Source organism: Perognathus longimembris, unplaced genomic scaffold, assembly GCF_023159225.1.
Source record: "Perognathus longimembris pacificus isolate PPM17 unplaced genomic scaffold, ASM2315922v1 HiC_scaffold_5536, whole genome shotgun sequence".
Classification (NCBI taxonomy): domain Eukaryota; kingdom Metazoa; phylum Chordata; class Mammalia; order Rodentia; family Heteromyidae; genus Perognathus; species Perognathus longimembris.
Genome location: NW_025960974.1, coordinates 118,449 through 136,772, shown reverse-complemented (window position 1 = coordinate 136,772; position 18,324 = coordinate 118,449). Strand labels below are relative to the sequence as shown.

At 43.4% G+C, this 18,324-nt stretch overlaps 1 gene segment (V, D, J or C); it reads right to left on the bottom strand.

Moving 5' to 3' along the window:
* Positions 1–453: 453 nt before the first annotated feature.
* On the bottom strand, positions 454–4,220 carry LOC125345337. The segment is given in 4 exon segments: positions 454–476; positions 3,022–3,028; positions 3,716–4,026; positions 4,130–4,220. Coding segments are annotated over 4 exon segments (387 nt in total).
* Positions 4,221–18,324: the final 14,104 nt, after the last annotated feature.

Sequence of the window (18,324 nt, the reverse complement as noted above, 5' to 3'; positions counted from 1 at the left end):
AACAGATAAAACAATATGAATTGGATAGTTTTACAGAAAGAAAAGGATATTGTAATATTTATAAGCAGAAAATTCTGGACTCTTTGATTTTATGGAACATACTCACTTTCAAGCAAAAGCAGCTTCATCTGCATGCATCTTATCTGACTTTCAAACTGTACCATGTCAAGAAACAAATATTCTATCAAGTTGTGCTACCATCAAAATAACCTATGCTTTTTCTTCTTCAAATATCCTAGCTTTAGCATAAATCTCACTGAGAAAGTCTGAAAAGTTCACCACTCTTTTCAAAAGCCAGGTCTTTTCATGAGCGTGTACTTTTCTTTAATACAATTTCCTTCCAGGTGGTGGCTCATGTCTATAATCCTTACTACTCAGGATTCTGAGATCCCAGAATTGGAATTTGAAACCACACCAGGCAGAAAATCCTGTGAGACTCTTATCTCCAATATACTAACTACTCAATATAGTACTGTCTCTGTGCCTAATGTGGTAGAGTGCTAGCCTTGAGAGCAAAGAGACTCAGGAACAGTGCCTAAAACCGATGAACTGGTTAAAAAACTTCTTCCAATTCCTTATTTAGTCCATCTCTGAATTCTTTCTGACAGAGACAAAAACCTGGAAACATTGGGTAGATATCCCCCTCTTTCTTTCTCTCTAAGTTTCTCCAGCAGCTACCTGCTTTCCTGTCTTCACTTTTTTTTGGTGGGGTTTGACTTTCTGTCCTGTCTTAATATATGAATATTACTATTATTTAATAGTGTTGAGAGGGGAACACCAAATGTAACACCAAATGCTCTTACAAAAGGGAGATTCCAGCCCTCTTTCTGTCATGTAGTGATGTCACAGGAAACATTTACTAGAGGCGGCTTCTTGACCTTCTGCCTTCATTCTGGAGAAGCACGAGTCAGCATGCTGTTGCTTGTTATATAACAAGCTGTTGTTCATTCTGGGTGCAGATGAAGTACGTGAGCTAAAACTGAATGTGATAGATGATTATGTTTTTATTTTTGGTCCAGGCCAACCTGGGTGCTGTCTCTGAGCTTTTGTGCTCAAGGCTCGGCTCTCCCACTTGAGTCACACTTCTTTCCTAGCACTTTGGTAGTTAATTAGAGATTAGAGTCTTATGGACTTTCCTGCCCAGGCTAGCTTAGAACTGTGATCCTCAGATGTTATCCCCCTGAGGTATGAAGATTACAAGCATTATGGACAGGTACCCAGCTAGGAGACTACATTTTAAAGGATCTAACATGTGTTTGCTGAACATTTAATGTAAAGGCTACAGAACACATCTTGTCAACACTGGGCCCGTCCTCCATGATTGATCCTACAGCAGCCTCAGGACAAGCCTCAGAAATTCAGAAGGCTGAAATGATATCATCTCTCCATCAGCATGGTCCGTGTGAGGTGGTGCTCTGTGAATTAGCTTGGTGTAGATGATGGTTTCACAGAACTATACACAAGGAAACATGGTGCTACACAAAAGTGGAAGGACAAAGGGTGAACAAATGCGGCAGTGTTACTCACTAAACACTATGTTGACAATAACACATACAACTTATGGCTGGGGATGAAAGGGAGAAACTGGAGGGAGCTAGGGAAGGGTTGACATTGTCCAAAAAGAAAAGTACTCCTATCTAACTTATACAACTGTAATCCCTCTGTACATGACAATTATAATAAGAATAAAAATTTGGAAATGCTGCAAATCTAAACACATATAAATTTAATTATTAATTTTGCATCAGAAGAGGAGGAAAACATGTTTGATTCTGAAGAAATTTTGAAAAATGTTTTCAGGAAACCAAAGTCAGCACAAATATCAGAATATCACTTGTCCTAAGATTATCCTTCCCTGTCCCCCTTACCCATGATGCACAGTGTGGCACCATTACCTGAACTCTGCGGTCTAAACATACCTTACCTGCAGGTATATGTCTTAACTTATTTGTTTACCAATTAAATAATTTGGTAATTCATTCATTATAATGGATATATATCAACAGGGTAGTATAGAATACTCAATGCACATATACATTGCTAAATGTTTAGTAGGGTAAGTAGATTTATATTCTAAACTGTTGATGATTTCTTTTTGGTAAAAATCTTCCCATTCCTTTCTTCATTCTTTTACCATGATTAACACAGAAGTGCCATCTACATCACTACCCTGTGCTACAGAAACCAGAGCCTCCTGAGCAGGAGTTTTCTCCTTCAAATGAGGACACAGGATGGATATCTCCTAGTGAGGTGATTGATTTGTCTCATTATCCATCAATATTGTCTATGGGAAAATCTCAAAACCTGGAAGTTGTCTTCCTAAAGTCTATATAGTTTATATACTAGTTCTTGTTCAGTAAATGAAACTTGTTCTTTTCTATCATGATGTAATAAGAGAAATATACAAGGACTAGTTTGGGAACAAATGAGGGGAAGTCAGTGATTCAGGGGAGGATGCCAGATTGCGTGGAGCACCACCCGGACCCAGCCCCTCATGCACCATGATTCTCTTGCACAGTGACTGTCCTCATGATGGATCCCCAAGGACCTGGCCATCATCCCCAGAGGTTCCATCTGCAGGCCTCCCACAGCTGTCACTGATAGAGGAAATTCCAGGACAGAGGGCACAGCGAGATCAGTCCTAAGTGCACAGTGTATGTGGCAGTCATGCTCCAGACTCCTAGTGTCCACTTCTATATCCCCATGGAGGACAGCAAGAGGTCCTGCTCAATAGAGACTGACAAGTCCCAACAACGTTCCCAAGGTGCCATACTCTGAGTTCTTGGTGTATGTCTGACCCTCGTGTTTTATAATTTGTGGGTCCCAAATTACATTTTGTGATTGGACAAACAAAAAGGGAGTTTATGAGAATGAGAGCCACTGAGTAAGGAAACGAATTGACGTAAATTCATGGCAATAATTCTGCTAGGTCAATTCTGAACCCCTGTGTGCTCTCGGTCTCTCTATCTCTCTGTCTCTCTCTGTCTCCGTCTCTGTATCTCTCTCTGTACTGTTTTGCACTGAGGGCCTTTTTTGTTAGGCACACACCTGCTACTTTAGCCATTCCTTCACCTCTTCTGATTTATTTATTTTTCTGGTAATGTGCTGCGTTTTTACCTGGGGCAGGTTCCAGACAGTGATTTTACACTTGTCTCCTATGCAGCTGGAATCACAGGAAACAGCCACCACATCCAACTTCCTGATTGAGATAGGTTCTCATTAGGGTTTTACCCCATCTGGCCTCCACAAACAATCATTTTGCTCTCTTCCTCTCCAGTAGCTAGGATAACAGGCATGAGTCACCATGGCAGGCCTTTCCCTCTGGTTCACAGAGTGAATTCCAAAGTCTGTGAATCCTGGAATCTTTGCTCTGAGTCTCATGAATCACCAGGGTCCTCAGATTCTTTTTAGGATCCAATACTGGTTACCACCGCAGTGCCAATTTTGCTTCCAAAGTGATCTCTGTTTCATTTTTAATAGTCATAGCAAAAGATTAGAGACCTCACGGAGGAGGGCAGGTCATAAACTCAGGGAGGAATCCTGTCAAAGCTGCTGGGCACAGAGGCAGCTCAGACACCAGGAGACCAGCCCTGGGCTCCTGTCTGCAGCTGCTCCCCAGGCTGACCCGGCTGCAAGCTGTGCCGCGCGCCCCCTGCTGGTCCTGAGCGGCCCTGCAGGGAGGTTCGTGTCTGGGCCCACACTGGATTTCCTGCACTGTGTCTCTGGCACAGTAATAGAGGGCCGTGTCCTCCTCTCTCAGGCTGTTCATCTGCAGGTAAAGTGTGTTCTTGCTGTTGTCTCTGGAGATGGTGAAGCGGCCCTTCACGGAGCCTGCATAGTTTATGTCACTACTACTGCCACTGATGTATGAGAGCCACTCCGGCCTCTTCCCTGGAGGCTGGCGGATCCAGCTCATGTAGTAATCACTGAAGGTGAATCCGGAGGCGGCACAGGAGAGTCTCAGGGACCCCCCAGGCTGCACCAAGCCTCCCCCAGACTCCACCAGCTGCACCTCACACTGGACACCTGCAAACACAAGGAATCCTGGTCAGAAAACATCACACATATCCCCATCCTTCCCACTTGTGCCCATTTGAATACTCAATATCTGCTGCTCCACATAAATTACCTTTTAAAATAGCAACCAGGAAAACCCAGCACAGCCCCAGCTCCATGGTGAGTGGTCTGTGTCAATCACTGGATGGGATCCAGCTCACAGAGCTTCAGGGTAGGGATGGTCTGGTTTTCATGAGCAGAGGGACGTCGGATTTGCATGTCCTCTGCTATAAAGCTCAGAGATTGAGCTCCCAGAGCAGATGTAACTGTGCTGGAGGAGTTTGGTGACAATAGTCATCTTCAAGAAAAAGACCTTTTTTCTGGTATTTCCCCACCCACAAGTTGCATATTACATTTTCAATATGGTGTCTAGCAAGTACCACTGCTACCTTTGTTTGCCATTTGTCCCTTCCTGTGCCTTCCTTATACTTCCAAAGACTGTATAAACAGAAAACAGAAAACATAAACAACAATGAACAAAAACCTCTTGCTTCCATTTGCTCAAATTATTTTAATAAATATTGTTATATGATCAGAGGCACAGGCATTGTGCCTTTCCATTCCTCTTCTAAGAATATCCTCCTTTGGACTCACTGTGTGTGAATGCCTAGAGTGCTGTACAACTTATCATGTCCCACTGTATTTTAGATCTAACTTCTACAAACATCTTCCATTTGTCTCTCCGAGCTTGGCTTACCTCATTTAATATGAGTTGTTCTGGGTCCATCCATTTCTCTACAAATGTCATAACTGTATTCTTTCTAATGTCTCTGTAAAATTCATTGTGTAAAGGCACAACGTTTTTTGGATCCACTCATCCATTGTAAGGCATCTGGGCTGTTTCCACAAATTGGTTATTGTGGATAGTGCAGCAATGAACATGGAGGTAAACATGTCTTTATGGTATCCTGGTTTGTGTTGTTCTGGGTAGATGTCTAGGAGTTGTATGGCTGTGTTGTAGGTAAGGTCTATGTTTAGTTTTTTGAAGAACTTGCAGACTGCTGTCCAGTGTGGCTGCACTAGTTTACATCCCCACCAGCATCTTTTCCCTCACATCCTTTTCCCTCACATCCCCACCAGCATCTGTTGTTTGAATTCACAATGTTGGCCAGTCTAACTAAGGTGAGATGGAATCTCAGAGTTGATTTAATTTGCATTTCCTTTAAGGCCTGGAAAGTCACACAGTTTTCTTTGGGGGTTTTACTAATACCATCACCAGCCAGGTCTAAGGGGTCACCTCTATCACATCCTCACCAGCATTTATCAGCTTTTTATAGTGTTTACAGCTGCCATTCCCAGTGGTGTGACTTGTTATCTTCCCATGGTTAGAAGTTCCATTTCTCTGATAATGAACTATGTTGAAGACTTTCAGTGTTCTTGTTGCCTTTAGTGTATCATTTTGAGGAAAGAAAATGCATATTCAGTTTTAATTCTTTTAAAAATCGGATTATTTATTCTTTTGTTCTGAGCCTATTGAAATTTCTTATATACTGTGGATATTAGTCTGTTTGTGAAAATATTATCCTGGCATATACTTTTCTTATGTACCTTGTCCATTATTTCTGTGCAGATTTTATTATGCAGATTTTAATTTATTATCCTACATTCCTATTTTTATTTTGCTTACTTTATCTTTACATTGCCTTTCCTAAAAACTTCTGCATACAGGGGCTGGGAATATGGCCTAGTGGCAAGAGAGCTCTCCTCATATACATGAAACCCTGGGTTCGATTCTCCAGCACCACATATACAGAAAATGGCCAGAAGTGGCGCTGTGGCTCAAGTGGCAGAGTGCTAGCCTTGAGCAAAAAGAAGCCAGGGACAGTGCTCAGGCCCTGAGTCCAAGCCCCAGGACTGGCAAAAAAAAACCAACAAAAAAAAAAACAAAAAAAAACTTCTGCATACAAAAATAGCATGGATCATTGTCCTTCTGTTTTCTGCTAGTAGTTGATAGCTTTTGGCTTTCCTTTGTTTCTTTAATCTGTTTTTGCCTGAGTTTTCAAAATGGCAACGAATTGAGGTCTAGAGACATACTTCCATATGTGAGCATCCTGCTTCCCTAGCAACACTTTTTTGAAGAGGGTCATTGTATAAATGGGAGTTCTTTTCTCCCTCGTTTAATATATCCGCCTTGAAGTGAGTGGATTTACTCTCAGGATCTCTATTCTGTACCGTGGCTATACCTATATATATATGTTATTGGCCTGCTGTATGGTATAGATATTGGAACTCTGTGAAACATTTTGTGTGTGAGTGATGGTTCACCTAAAGTTTTCCTCTTTTGACCAAGACTGGTTTGATATTTAGGGATCTGTTCTGTTTCCACACAAATGTAGTCATTTTTTATTTTAGTAAAAATGATTTTCTCATTATTATAGGAGCAAAATGAGTGTGTAGATTGCTCTGGTGTGCATGGAAAGGATTTCAGTAATATTTATTATTATTCTTGAACACAGTGTATCTGAGAAATTACTTGTGTCTTCTTCAGGGCTGGAGAAATTGTGACGCTGAATTATAATCTGGTGTGCAGCTCTCCCTGCTGTGGAAAAAGAACTGAGAAGTCAGCAGGTGACCTCAGATGTTCTCACAAACAAGCTGAGGACCTCTCTGTCACCCCAGGGACTTGGGAGGCTGAGACTGATCTCCTGTGAGAACCTCAACTTTGGGAGCTGGAACTATGGCACTATGTGCTGTGATGATTTAACACTGATTAGATGGATATGCTACTTGCCTGGATTTTGTCATTCCACATTAAGTGAGCATATCAAATTACTATCATCTCTCTCCTAAATGAGATGTGTCCATTAGAAAGTAAATTCATGCAGCTTTGTTGTAGAGCATCTACTCAACATTACTGAGATTTGTGTTCAGTTCCTAAGAGGAATGAAAATTGAAGTGGAATGGGTGAAAATGTTGAAAAGTGTGACATTGATCAAGACATGTTGATTACACCTTTTTCTTGAATGAGAACTTCCTTCTACACGTACTTAAAAATAATATTAAAACAAAATTATAAATCTTAAAACATTGGAATTGTGACCTGTGTGTACCTCAGGAAATGTGCCAAAATTCTAAGGAATGTTGATGATGCAAATTCAATTTCACACACAAAAAATGATCTTCTGCAGAATCAGACCCGCAGCACTATTTTTATGTTGTTTATTTTTGAGAGAGTATTTGTTTTTTTGCAGAGGCAGATACCTGGATGGTGATGCAGAAGAGAGTGCAGAAAGCTGGCCAGTGGGATTCACTATTCACATGGATTCTCCCCCCTTGGAAGCTGAGGGTCCCATCTTAGGACAGGGTCACAGGACTGCTTTCAGATGCACACCAGAACTCTGCCCAGCAGGATGTGAGGGTGTTAATCTCTGCACTTGCGTTTCTGCCTCCCTCATGGGGATGGAGAGCTGGGGATTGCTCCATCATCCTCCATCCTGAGGGATGAACAGAGAGGGGAAACGCCAGCCATCAAGAGCGCCACGTGCTTGTCAAGCAGGGGGGTCCACAGAGTTGGGCAGCATTGCCACTGAGGGAAGAGAGTGGGGGTCACAGGTGATGACCTATGGAGGAAGGACACACAAAGAGGCAGTAAGCTCTGGACTAAGCTGATGACTGATCTCATCTCACCCATAAATAGAGAAAGTCATTTCTTCCCATACTGCCACAGTGAAGATGTGAGGAGGAGGAAACAAAATGAAGGGAGAGATGTCCAGAGGGATCAATGTGGTACTTAGGAGTTGTCCAGAGGGACCAATGGGGTACTGGGCTGTTGTCCCTTGGGGAGGAGAGAACATCAAGGAACCAGACAGGAAGTCTCTGGTGGCTCCTCCCACCCCTGAAGCTCAGGCCTCCTGTGTCTGGCAGGGAGGTTTGTGTCTGGGCTCACACTGACATCCCTCACTGTGGCTCTTGTACAGTAATACACAGCTGGGTCTTCAGTGGCCACAGAGCTCAGCTTCATGGAAATCTGGTTCTGGGACACATACATGGACTGTGACTCAACTCTTGAGAGGTGGGCTGTAGTTGGTCTCTCCATCACTACTGAAGATTTGTCCTTTCCATTCCAGAGGCCTCCCTGGGGTTATCAGATCCATTTCCACCAGTAATCATGGATGGCATCACCAGACACGCTGCAGGTGAGGGACAGAGACTGTGAGGGCTTCATCAGGCCAGCCCTGACTCCTGCAGCTGCTGAGACAGGACATCTGGGGATGGAGAACAGCCAGGGATGGAGAAGCACGGGAGTCTTGAGCTAGGGTGCAGCACCCCACATTGTCCTGACTGCACCCTGATGTCCTCACATGTGGGAACTGCCAGCAAGGAAATGAAGACACACACACAGACACCATGGCCCTCAGGATGAAGTCTGTGAATCGCAGGAAGTATTTCCAGGGTGTAGAAGAAGCTGAGTGTAAGCAAATGTGCAGCTTAATCTGGCTGTGTAATTGGGAGTTAGCATGTGGGAGGCACCTGCATGTGAGTGCATAAGAGGGAGCTGAGGACTCTGTCACAGGGCTTCTCTCAGAGGAGGTTGCTGGCTGATCTCACAGAGACCCCGGCCCTCTTTCTCCTGTCAGTTCTACCATCTCAGTTCCCTGAACTGGAGTTGATCATGGTTTGATTACACACAGACATACACTTAAACATGCACATGCCCACAAAGAGCTAACCATGAACATTTGTGTAATTATACAATAAATGCACATATAGATAAAGCTATACATACATACTAGCATGTAAACACACACATACACACACACACACACACACATCCTGAACCATAGATTTATGATATGAAGGAGGGTTGTCCTGGCCCCCAGGTTGTCAACTAACCTGGAGAGAGACTGACACAAATTCATCCTCACGGAACAGAACATGAGGCCTGAATGTACATGGTCATGAGGACGTGCATTGGTTTCTTGTGAGTCTCACCTCCAAAAGAGAGAAATGGATTCCTAGAGGTAATAAGAGATCATGATATATGTGGATATTGTTTATATTTTGAAGTCTGAAGATGTTACCATGCTATGACCAGCTGAGAATCTCCTGCATTCTGCAGACACTGAGGAAAAATGTGACACAAAGGAAGTATAAGGATTTGCTGTAGCAGGTCATATGTGAGACAAGTTAACACAGCTCAGAGGATATTCTCATCTACTCTGGTAAACATTGATTTGGCTTTCAAAAATATAATCACTACAGAATATAAATGTGTATTTTGTGCTTTAAAATTTTTAAAGAACAGAACACTTCAAAGTATCTACTTCACTGAGCTAACTTTCTTTGTTAAAAAGCACTCATGTCAACAAAGGATTTCTGAAGAACTTTGGTTAAATTTCTCACAAAAGTTATTCCCATGGATAAAAAACTGGTTGAAGTGTTCATTGCAGCGCAATTTGTCATAGCGAGAATCTGGAACCAACCCAGATGCCCCTCCGTAGACGAATGGATCAGGAAAATGTGGTACATATACACAATGGAATTTTATGCCTCTATCAGAAAGAATGACATTGCCCCATTTGTAAGGAAATGGAAGGACTTGGAAAAAATTATACTAAGTGAAGTGAGCCAGACCCAAAGAAACATGGACTCTATGGTCTCCCTTATTGGGAATAATTAGCACAGGATTAGGCAAGCCACAGCAGAGGATCACAAGAGCCCAATAGCTATACCCTTATGATCACATAAGATGATGCTAAGTGAAATGAACTCCATTTTATGGAAATGATTGTTATATCACAGTTGTAACTACTTTCAACATCCCATGTGTATCTGTAGTTTATACTGTTGAGGATGTTCTTGTATCACCTTCTTGGATTGTACCTACACTATCTCTGTAATCTTATCTGAGTATATTGGAAACCGTGTATACTGGTATTAGAATTAGGAAATTGAGAGGGAATACCAAAATTGAGAGACAAAGGGTAAATTAAGAGAAACAACAACAAAAGCAATACTTACAAAACTGTATGGTGTAAGCGAACTGAACACCTCAGGGGGGAAAGGGGGAGGGGGGAGGGGGTTTGAGGGACAAGGTAACAAACAGTACAAGAAATGTATCCAATGCCTAATGTATGAAACTGTAACCTCTCTGTACATCAGTTTTATAATAAAAAATTTTAAAAAAACTGGTTGAGAAGAAGCTTTAATATCAGACAAGATTGTTTCTTCACACCATCTTACCAGAAACCTGCATCACTCAACAACAATTGTAAAGGTAAGACTGCAGTAGAATCATGCCTCTAGTAAACTGCACACTGAGGTGAGCTGATCTCACCTCCCACTCTCCATGGACCCACATTTGTGTCACTTGTTATCTGTCTATGTCTCAATGTCTAGAAATCTTTCCTTAGCAAAGGACTGCAGTCCTTCCTTGTGATGAAGAGCTGCTTGATTTAATCTTTCCACTGTGGGTAACTTGGGTCTAATTAACCTCATGCCTTCCTCCATCATTACAGCATCCTTGTCTCAGCCTGACACTCCCACCTTCCCCCATTATTACAGCATCTTTGTCTCTGCCTGAGACCTACACTTTCCTCCATCATTACATCTTCCTTTTCTCTGCCAGAGCCTCACCATTTCCCCCATCATTACAGCATCAGTGTCTCTGCTGGAGCCTCATATTTACAGCTACAGGGAAGTTCCACTCCCTCCAGGACCCAAGGCTGTCATACTAGGACTGGGGACTGGAGGAATCTATTGTAATTCTGCACTTGGCTCCTCTCAATAGCATTCAGATGAGACAAGATACAGGCAAGGCTTCCTGCATTGTGCAAACTCCTTCATATAGATCAAGGCTGTCTTTCAAATAAATGAGTTTACAGCTTCTTGTGATCCTGTTGAGAAATGTTGTATTGGTGAATAGAAAGGACCAAAAAATCACTCTTGAACCTCTTGAGAATCTTAACAAGATAGAAGATCTATCAGGTACTTTGTGGTGTGTGTGTGTGTGTGTGCAGTGTAGTGTGATTGACTGACAGAGCATCCTTTAGAAGTTTCAATGACACACTCATAGGCCTTGATAACTTACTGGCATTCAAGACAGAAATAAGTAATTGCACACAACTATGTCACTTTGCACATGTGAGAATACTTTTCTATCATAGACCTGCTCACACGTCTCTTAATTCAGACAGAATCTCAATACTGTACTCCTGCCCACAGCTGCCTGGTGTGGAGACAAGGCCCTGGGAGATGTTGCTGAGCTTGGAGAAAAGTCTCTTCAGCCACACCCATGCAACTAGGCTCCAAGCTGGGATAGCACCACTGGGAAGAAGACGCTTGATTCCATTTCTCCTGGAGCAAAGAGGCAGCTGAGAGGAGGGACAATGTTGCCCACAGAGCAGTAAACTTACAACTCTGAGAGGAGGGACAATGTTGCTCACACAGCAGTAAACTCATAACTCCGAGGGTGCAGAGAGGAACATATTTTATTTTCTCCTGCAGATGCAGAACCCAGTGCTGCTGAGGGGTTTTGAGAAGATTGCAAAAGGGTGTATGAAAGGTCTAATGTCTGCTCAGAATAAGAGGTTTCATGGATAGCAGAAGAACTAAATTCACAGCCCAATATTCTCCAAATGGGAAAGGACAGAATGAAAGTCAGGTGCCATATAGTAACCAGTCAGTTTAGTGATGATTCATACCTTGTTTATCCAATCTAAATTTGAACAATATTAGTGTTGTTTCCAGTTTCAGAAAACCCTGGACTAGCTGGGCCCTAGTGGCTCACACCTGTAATCCAAACTACACAGGAGGCTGAGATCTGAGGCTGAGATCTGAAGGCAGCCCAAGCAGGAAAGTCCCCACAAGACTCTGATCTCTAATTAACTGTGAAAACCAAGGAAAAATGTAGCCCCCATGAGCTCCTAGAAGCAATAGGGCTTGTGAAATTTCACTGTCTTAGAGTTTACTCTTAGCTTCTATAACTCCATGCTAGAGGGCTGCACCCCTACCTGTGAGACTAGTTCCTTGTAATTTGACATTTAAAAATATATGTAGCCGTGTTCCTCTTTGTATCTAGGTAGCAACCATAGTAATGGATTGTAAAAATGATCATAGTAATAGATTATAAAAATGCCATGGCGACTGTCAGGTTGGTCCACTTATGCTTGAGTACTAGATTGTTTTAGCCCGCTCATGGTTGCTTAGTTGATATTAGGGGAACGATTTTAACAATTGTTAAAATAAAGTTGACATTAGATCAGCCTGACCACAAAATTCTGCTTCTGTGACCCGCTTGCTTAACCTGTTTGTGACTTGCTCTGACCCCCTGCCTTGACCCCCACCTGCTGTAGAATGCATAGCTTCTACCTTTAAAAGCCCATCCCTGCGGTGGCTCATTGCTACTCTTCTTCACCATCCTGAGGGTGGAGAGCAGATGCTGTGCACAGATAAATAAAGCCTCCTAGCCCAATTGCCTGAGTGCAAGTGATTTGATTGTCATGAGTTTGAGTCCTTGGTGACCAAGATACAACATTAACCACCAGAAAATCAGAAGTAGCACTGTGGTTCAAATGGGAGAGTGTTCGCCTTGAGCAACATAGCTCAGGAACAGTGTCTAGGCCCTGAGTTCAAGCTCCACAACCAACAACCACAAACATTAAAAATACAAATCACTGCAGTGTATACTTTGTGCATGATTGTATTGTGGAATCACAAATCTCTTCCTTTTGACTTAGTAATCAGGATCAAGACTTCAAGTCCTATGTCAGGTGCATGTGTAATTTCACAGTAAGTAGTACCTGGTCATTCAGAGCAGCAGTTTCAATTCACATTCCCAGCAGCTCACCAACATTGATTGGTCAGTTTTTCATTTTGCCTACTGACAGACAGGTGAGTTTGGGTGTGTGTTTGTGTGGTGATTTGTCATTTGCTTATGCTGTTTATTGGAATATATGCACAATGGTTGTCCAACTCTGAGGCTTCTTATTATATGAACAGGCCTGTGTTGGTGGTTACATGATTTCCGTATGTTTGTCCTATACTGAAACTTGTCATTTATTTCAGAATAACTTCATTTGAACATAGTTTCTAAATTTTAAAGAATTGTAGCATCTATTTTTAAATTTTGTCATGTATTTTCTGTTTATGTTAGTTGTATAAAATAATTTCATTGTTTACTCTGTATATGCCTAAAGTATAAGCAGAGCAAATCTATCTCCTTTATCACTCTCTCTCATTCTGCCTCCATGTCTTTATGTGTTTGGTTAATGCACGATGAATGACTACTTCATCTAGACTGTGTTTGCTTTCCGTGAAGGAAAATTCAGGTCTGTGTCTTGCCAAGGCTACAGGCTAGGATCACCAATGCCTATGCTGAGATTGTCAGTTTTTCTGTCTTTCTAGTTTGGTGGCTATGTCCTTAGCTGTGCAGAAACTTTTTGTTTTGTAGTAGTCCCATGTGTCGAGTCTCTCCCCTATTTGTTGTGCCCCAGGTGCGGGTTGGCTCCCACAGACTGCACCTCCGCTGCAAGGGGGGCATGTGATCGGGCCCAGGTGTCCCTGCTGGGCTGGTATTGCCCACCAGCATGCCTGTGACTTTTGTTCAAAAAGTCCGCGAGGTCCAGGCACCTCAGGAGGGCCTTCCAATGTCTACCGGTCCCCGGGCCTCTGTTGGGAAGGGGGCGGAGCCAGTGCGGCCAGTTCAGGCTTCTCTGCTGCCTTGGGGCTGCTCCGCTCCTGCTAGCTCCTGTGTCCTCCCAGAGTCTGAAGGGACCTTTTGCTGCCTGATTTGGGGTTTCTTTGTTCCCTTGGGGTGGGGAGGGGGAGAGAGGGAGCTCTAGCTTCTTTGTAGGGTTTGGGTCGCTGATAGCTGGTCTCCTGTTGGGGGAGGGGGTAAGGGGAACTTACTGGTCTTGGATTGTGTGTGTGTCCGCGCTGCTGTTGGCCCTTCAGGGGTGGTGTACTGGGGTGTGGCGATCGGTCGTTTGGTGGTGTTGGCCCCGGCTCTCCCCTTCTGCATCGCCCGGTTTCCCCACCGCTCACGTCTGATCCCGGCCGTGCGGTCCCATGCTTCCCATTGCCGCTGTCGGTCTCGATCAGTCCGCTTTCCCCCTAGGGTACGTGGAGCTCTTGCTGTCTGAACTCTGCGCTCCTGGCGTGACTTTTCGGCTGTTAGTTTGTTGGCGCCGCATCCCCTTTCCCAGCCTGGCCCTGTTCAGGTTCCAGTTCTGATCAATGGCATCCCACATATGTCATCAGCAAGTGGAAAGGGGACAGTGGGATCAAAGCCGGGCCGGACTTGCCTGCTTTGTGTGAGCAGGAATGGTGGGATTGCAAATCATCAGATGTCATGCATTCTTTGGCTTTAGCCAAACACCACTATTGTCCCCAACCTGAGATTTAAAGACTGACCTAATCAGGGAGTCCCACTGAGTCCCTCCCTGAGTCTGAGAGGAAATGACTGAGCAGGGTCCTTGACCTTCCTCAGATTTAAACTTAGTGATCTCAGCAGAGTCACACCTACCTATGTATTGTGCACGGTGTCTTGTCCATTCAAGAATGCATCGTAGGGGCTGGGAATATGGCCTAGTGGTAAAGTGCTCGTTTAATATACATGAAGCCCTGGGTTTGGTTCCTCAGCACCACGTACATAGAAAAAGCTGGAAGTGTCGCTGTGGATCAAGTGGCAGAGTGCTAGCCTTGAGCAAAAAGAAGCCAGGGACAGTGCTCAGGCCCTGAGTTCAAGCCCCTGGACTGGCAAACAAACAAAACCAAACAAAAAGAATACATCATAAACTAAAACAAATACATAGCCATGAAAGGAAGAAAGATTTATATTCTGAGAGACTGAAGAACAGTAAGGGTAATACTCTAGATATATCTCTGGGGAGATTATGTCATGTAGAGAGGCAGGGCACTCACAGAGGAGTCCAGCCCTGACTATTTTTCTGTACCTGCACCTGTGACTGATGCCAAAATCAGTGTGTTACACGTGCCCCCTGCTGGTCCTGAGCAGCCCTGCAGGGAGGTTCCTGTCTGGGCCCACACTGGATTTCCTGCACTGTGTCTCTGGCACAGTAATAACAGAGGACCGTGTCCTCCTCTCTCAGGCTGTTCATCTGCAGGTAAAGTGTGTTCTTGCTGTTGTCTCTGGAGATGGTGAAGCGGCCCTTCACAGAGTCTGCATACTGTATGTTACTACTACCACTATTGATGTATGAGAGCCACTCAGGCCTCTTCCCTGGAGGCTGGAGGATCCAGCTCATCCAGGAACCACTGAAGATGAATCCAGAGGCTGCACAGGAGAGTCTCAAGGATCCCCCAGGCTGAACCAAGCCTCCCCCAGACTCCACCAGCTGCACCTCATACTGGACACCTGAAAACACAAGGAATCCTGGTCAGGAAAGGTCACACACATCTACTATTTTTCCCACTCAGCTCCACTCACACACTCAGTGTCTCTTGTTCTCCACATATTACCTCTTAAAACAGTGACAAGGAAAACCCAGATCAGCGCCCCTGCGTGGTGCTGGTCTGTGTTCTGTATTGGTTGAGGACTGGAATCCTTGGTTATCCAGCCTCACTTCCAGAGCTGCAGGGTTTTCATGAGTAGAGGGAGGCCCTATTTGCATGTCCTCTTGCTATATAGCCATCTATGGGGTGGAAGTCTGAGCAAAGGCACTGCAGAGAGGGCCTGAGAATCAGGAAGTCAGCAGTGACACTGAGTACACAGAAGAGAACTTGGACCACATCCTGCAACAGTGCTAATGTTTTAGAGGATTACTGGGTCATAGGGAAGCTCTATGTTTAGTCTTTTGAGAATCCTCCATACTGCTTTCCAGAGTGGTTGAACAAGTTTACACTCACACCAACAGTGTAATAGCGTTCCCTTTTGGCTGCATCCCTGCCAACATCTGTTATTATCTGTTATTATTTTTTTTAAATAGCCATTGTAACTGGGATGTAGTGGAATCTCAGTGTAGTCTTGATATGCATTTCTTTTATGGCCAGAGATGCTGAGCACTTCATCCATCAGGAGGATGCTGGGTAATGGAGACTGAGAAATCCTATCATCTTTCCCAGAGACTTATAGGACTCACAATCTGCACCACCTTTGACCTCCAGATAGATAGATGAACTCTGGGATTTAGGACATAAGCCTTAATAGTTTCACACAGTATTCTGGTGAGCAAAGAGAAAAGGAAGCTATAAGAATAAGTGTCATTCAGTAAAAAAAAAAAAGTTAGTTAAAAATAAAAGTGGATCTGATTTTTATCTGAAATTTATGACTCTAAGAAGATAAGGGGAGATTTGAGGCCTGCAAGTTTTTATGGGAATGACAGATGAGACCTGGGTGGGCTAAGTACTTTACAGTCACAACATGAATTCCAAAGTCTGTCCTCACCAGGGACTTCATGTAGACCTGCCAGTGGCCTTCTGAAAAAATAATCACCAGGGTTCCCTGAGCTTCCTCCAATTCTGATCCTGGGTACCACAGGAAGTCAGCTCTGCCCCTCCCTGAAAGCTACATTCTTCATTTTATTTCTGTGAGATGTGTCATATATGTAATTACAAAAGCCAGATTATAACTTTTATGTTCAGAGACATCACAGATTAGAAAAGACCACAGCAATCAGTAGAGAATCCCTGGGAAAACAGTTGGATGGAGATGGGGCTCAGACCAGGAGACCAGCTCCTGACTCCTGTAGCATCTGCTCACAGCTGATTCTCTGCTCAGTGTGCTCTGGCCGCCCCCTGCAGGTCCTAATGGCTCCTGAGGGGAGGTTTGTGTCAGGGCTCACACTGGAGTTTCTTCACTGTGTCTGTAGTACAATAATACATGGCTGTGTCCTCAGCCCTTAGGCTAGTCATCTGCAGATAAAGCATGCTCTGGCCATCATCTCGGGAGATGGTGAATCTTCCTTTCACAGATGCAGCATATTCTGTTGTGTAACTATTAGGTTTGTGTCTAATTAAGCCAACCCACTCCAGTGCCTTTCCTGGAGCCTGGCGGACCCAGTGCATCCAGTAATCACTGAAGGTGAATCCAGAGGCTGTACAAGAGAGTCTCAGGGACTCCCCAGGTTTCACCAAGCCGCCCCCAGATTCCACCAGCTGCACCTCACACAGAACACCTGCAAACACAGAGAATCCTGGTTAGAAAGCTGTTACAACATCTACTGTGTCAGTCTTACCCATTCATGCAACTCCTATGTCACAAACTACCTTTAAAAATAGCAAGAAGGAAAAGCCAGCTCAACCCTAACTCCATGGTGAGTGGTCTCTGTTCAGTTCTGATCACAAACTACTGGGAATCCAAGGCCAGGCTCCTCTCAGAGCTACATGTTCAAGACTAGAGGCTGGTTTTCAAGGGCAGCGGTAGGCCTGATTTGCATGCCTTCCTGCTATATAGAAAGCTCACACAGAGTGCTTTGTGCCAAGCAGATGAGAGAGATGAGACAGAGCTATTAGGTGGTAAAGACAATATAGAATTATTATTAGTTATATGATTGGGACTAAGGCTCTGCATCCATTTTTATTAGTTTTTAATTAATTAATTTATTGTCAAAGTGATGTACAGAGGGATTACATTTTCACCCATAAGGCAGTGAGTACATTTCTTATCAAACTTGTTACCACCTCCCTCATTTTTTTCCCTCCTTCCCACTCCTCATTTCTCTCCCGCCCCCCCATGAGTTGTACAGTTGGATTATGGCATATAGTTTTGTAAGGATTGCTGTTGCATTGGTTTTCCTTTTACCCTTTGTCTCTCCATTTTGATGATCCCATTTCTTCCCCTAGTTCCAATAAACATATATATATATATATATATATATATATATATATATATATATCTCAGAGAACCAAAATCAGTAACAGTGACATCAGGGGTAAAACCCTGGGGAAGAAAGACAAAAGAAAATGGCACAATTTCACAAGTACTTTAAACATATCAGCAACAATGATAAACCACTATTTCCATAACTTGGAGTTCATCTTATGTGTTCTTACATACATAGCTATTAATCTATGTACATCATCTTATGTGTTCTTATGTACATATCTATTGAACTATTGTGATCCTCTGCTAGGACTATCCTAGATGTGTACTAATTATTACCAATGAGGGAAAGCATAGAGTCTATGTTTCTTTGTGTCTGGCTCACTTCATTTAGTATAATTTTTTCCAAGTCTTTGCATTTCCTTGTGAATGGAGCAGTGCTTTATATATACACACCCATGTGCTCATCTTACCTGCTTCACACACAGAAAATGATAACTCATAATGATAATTTTATTTTCATGAAATTTTATTCATACAAAAAT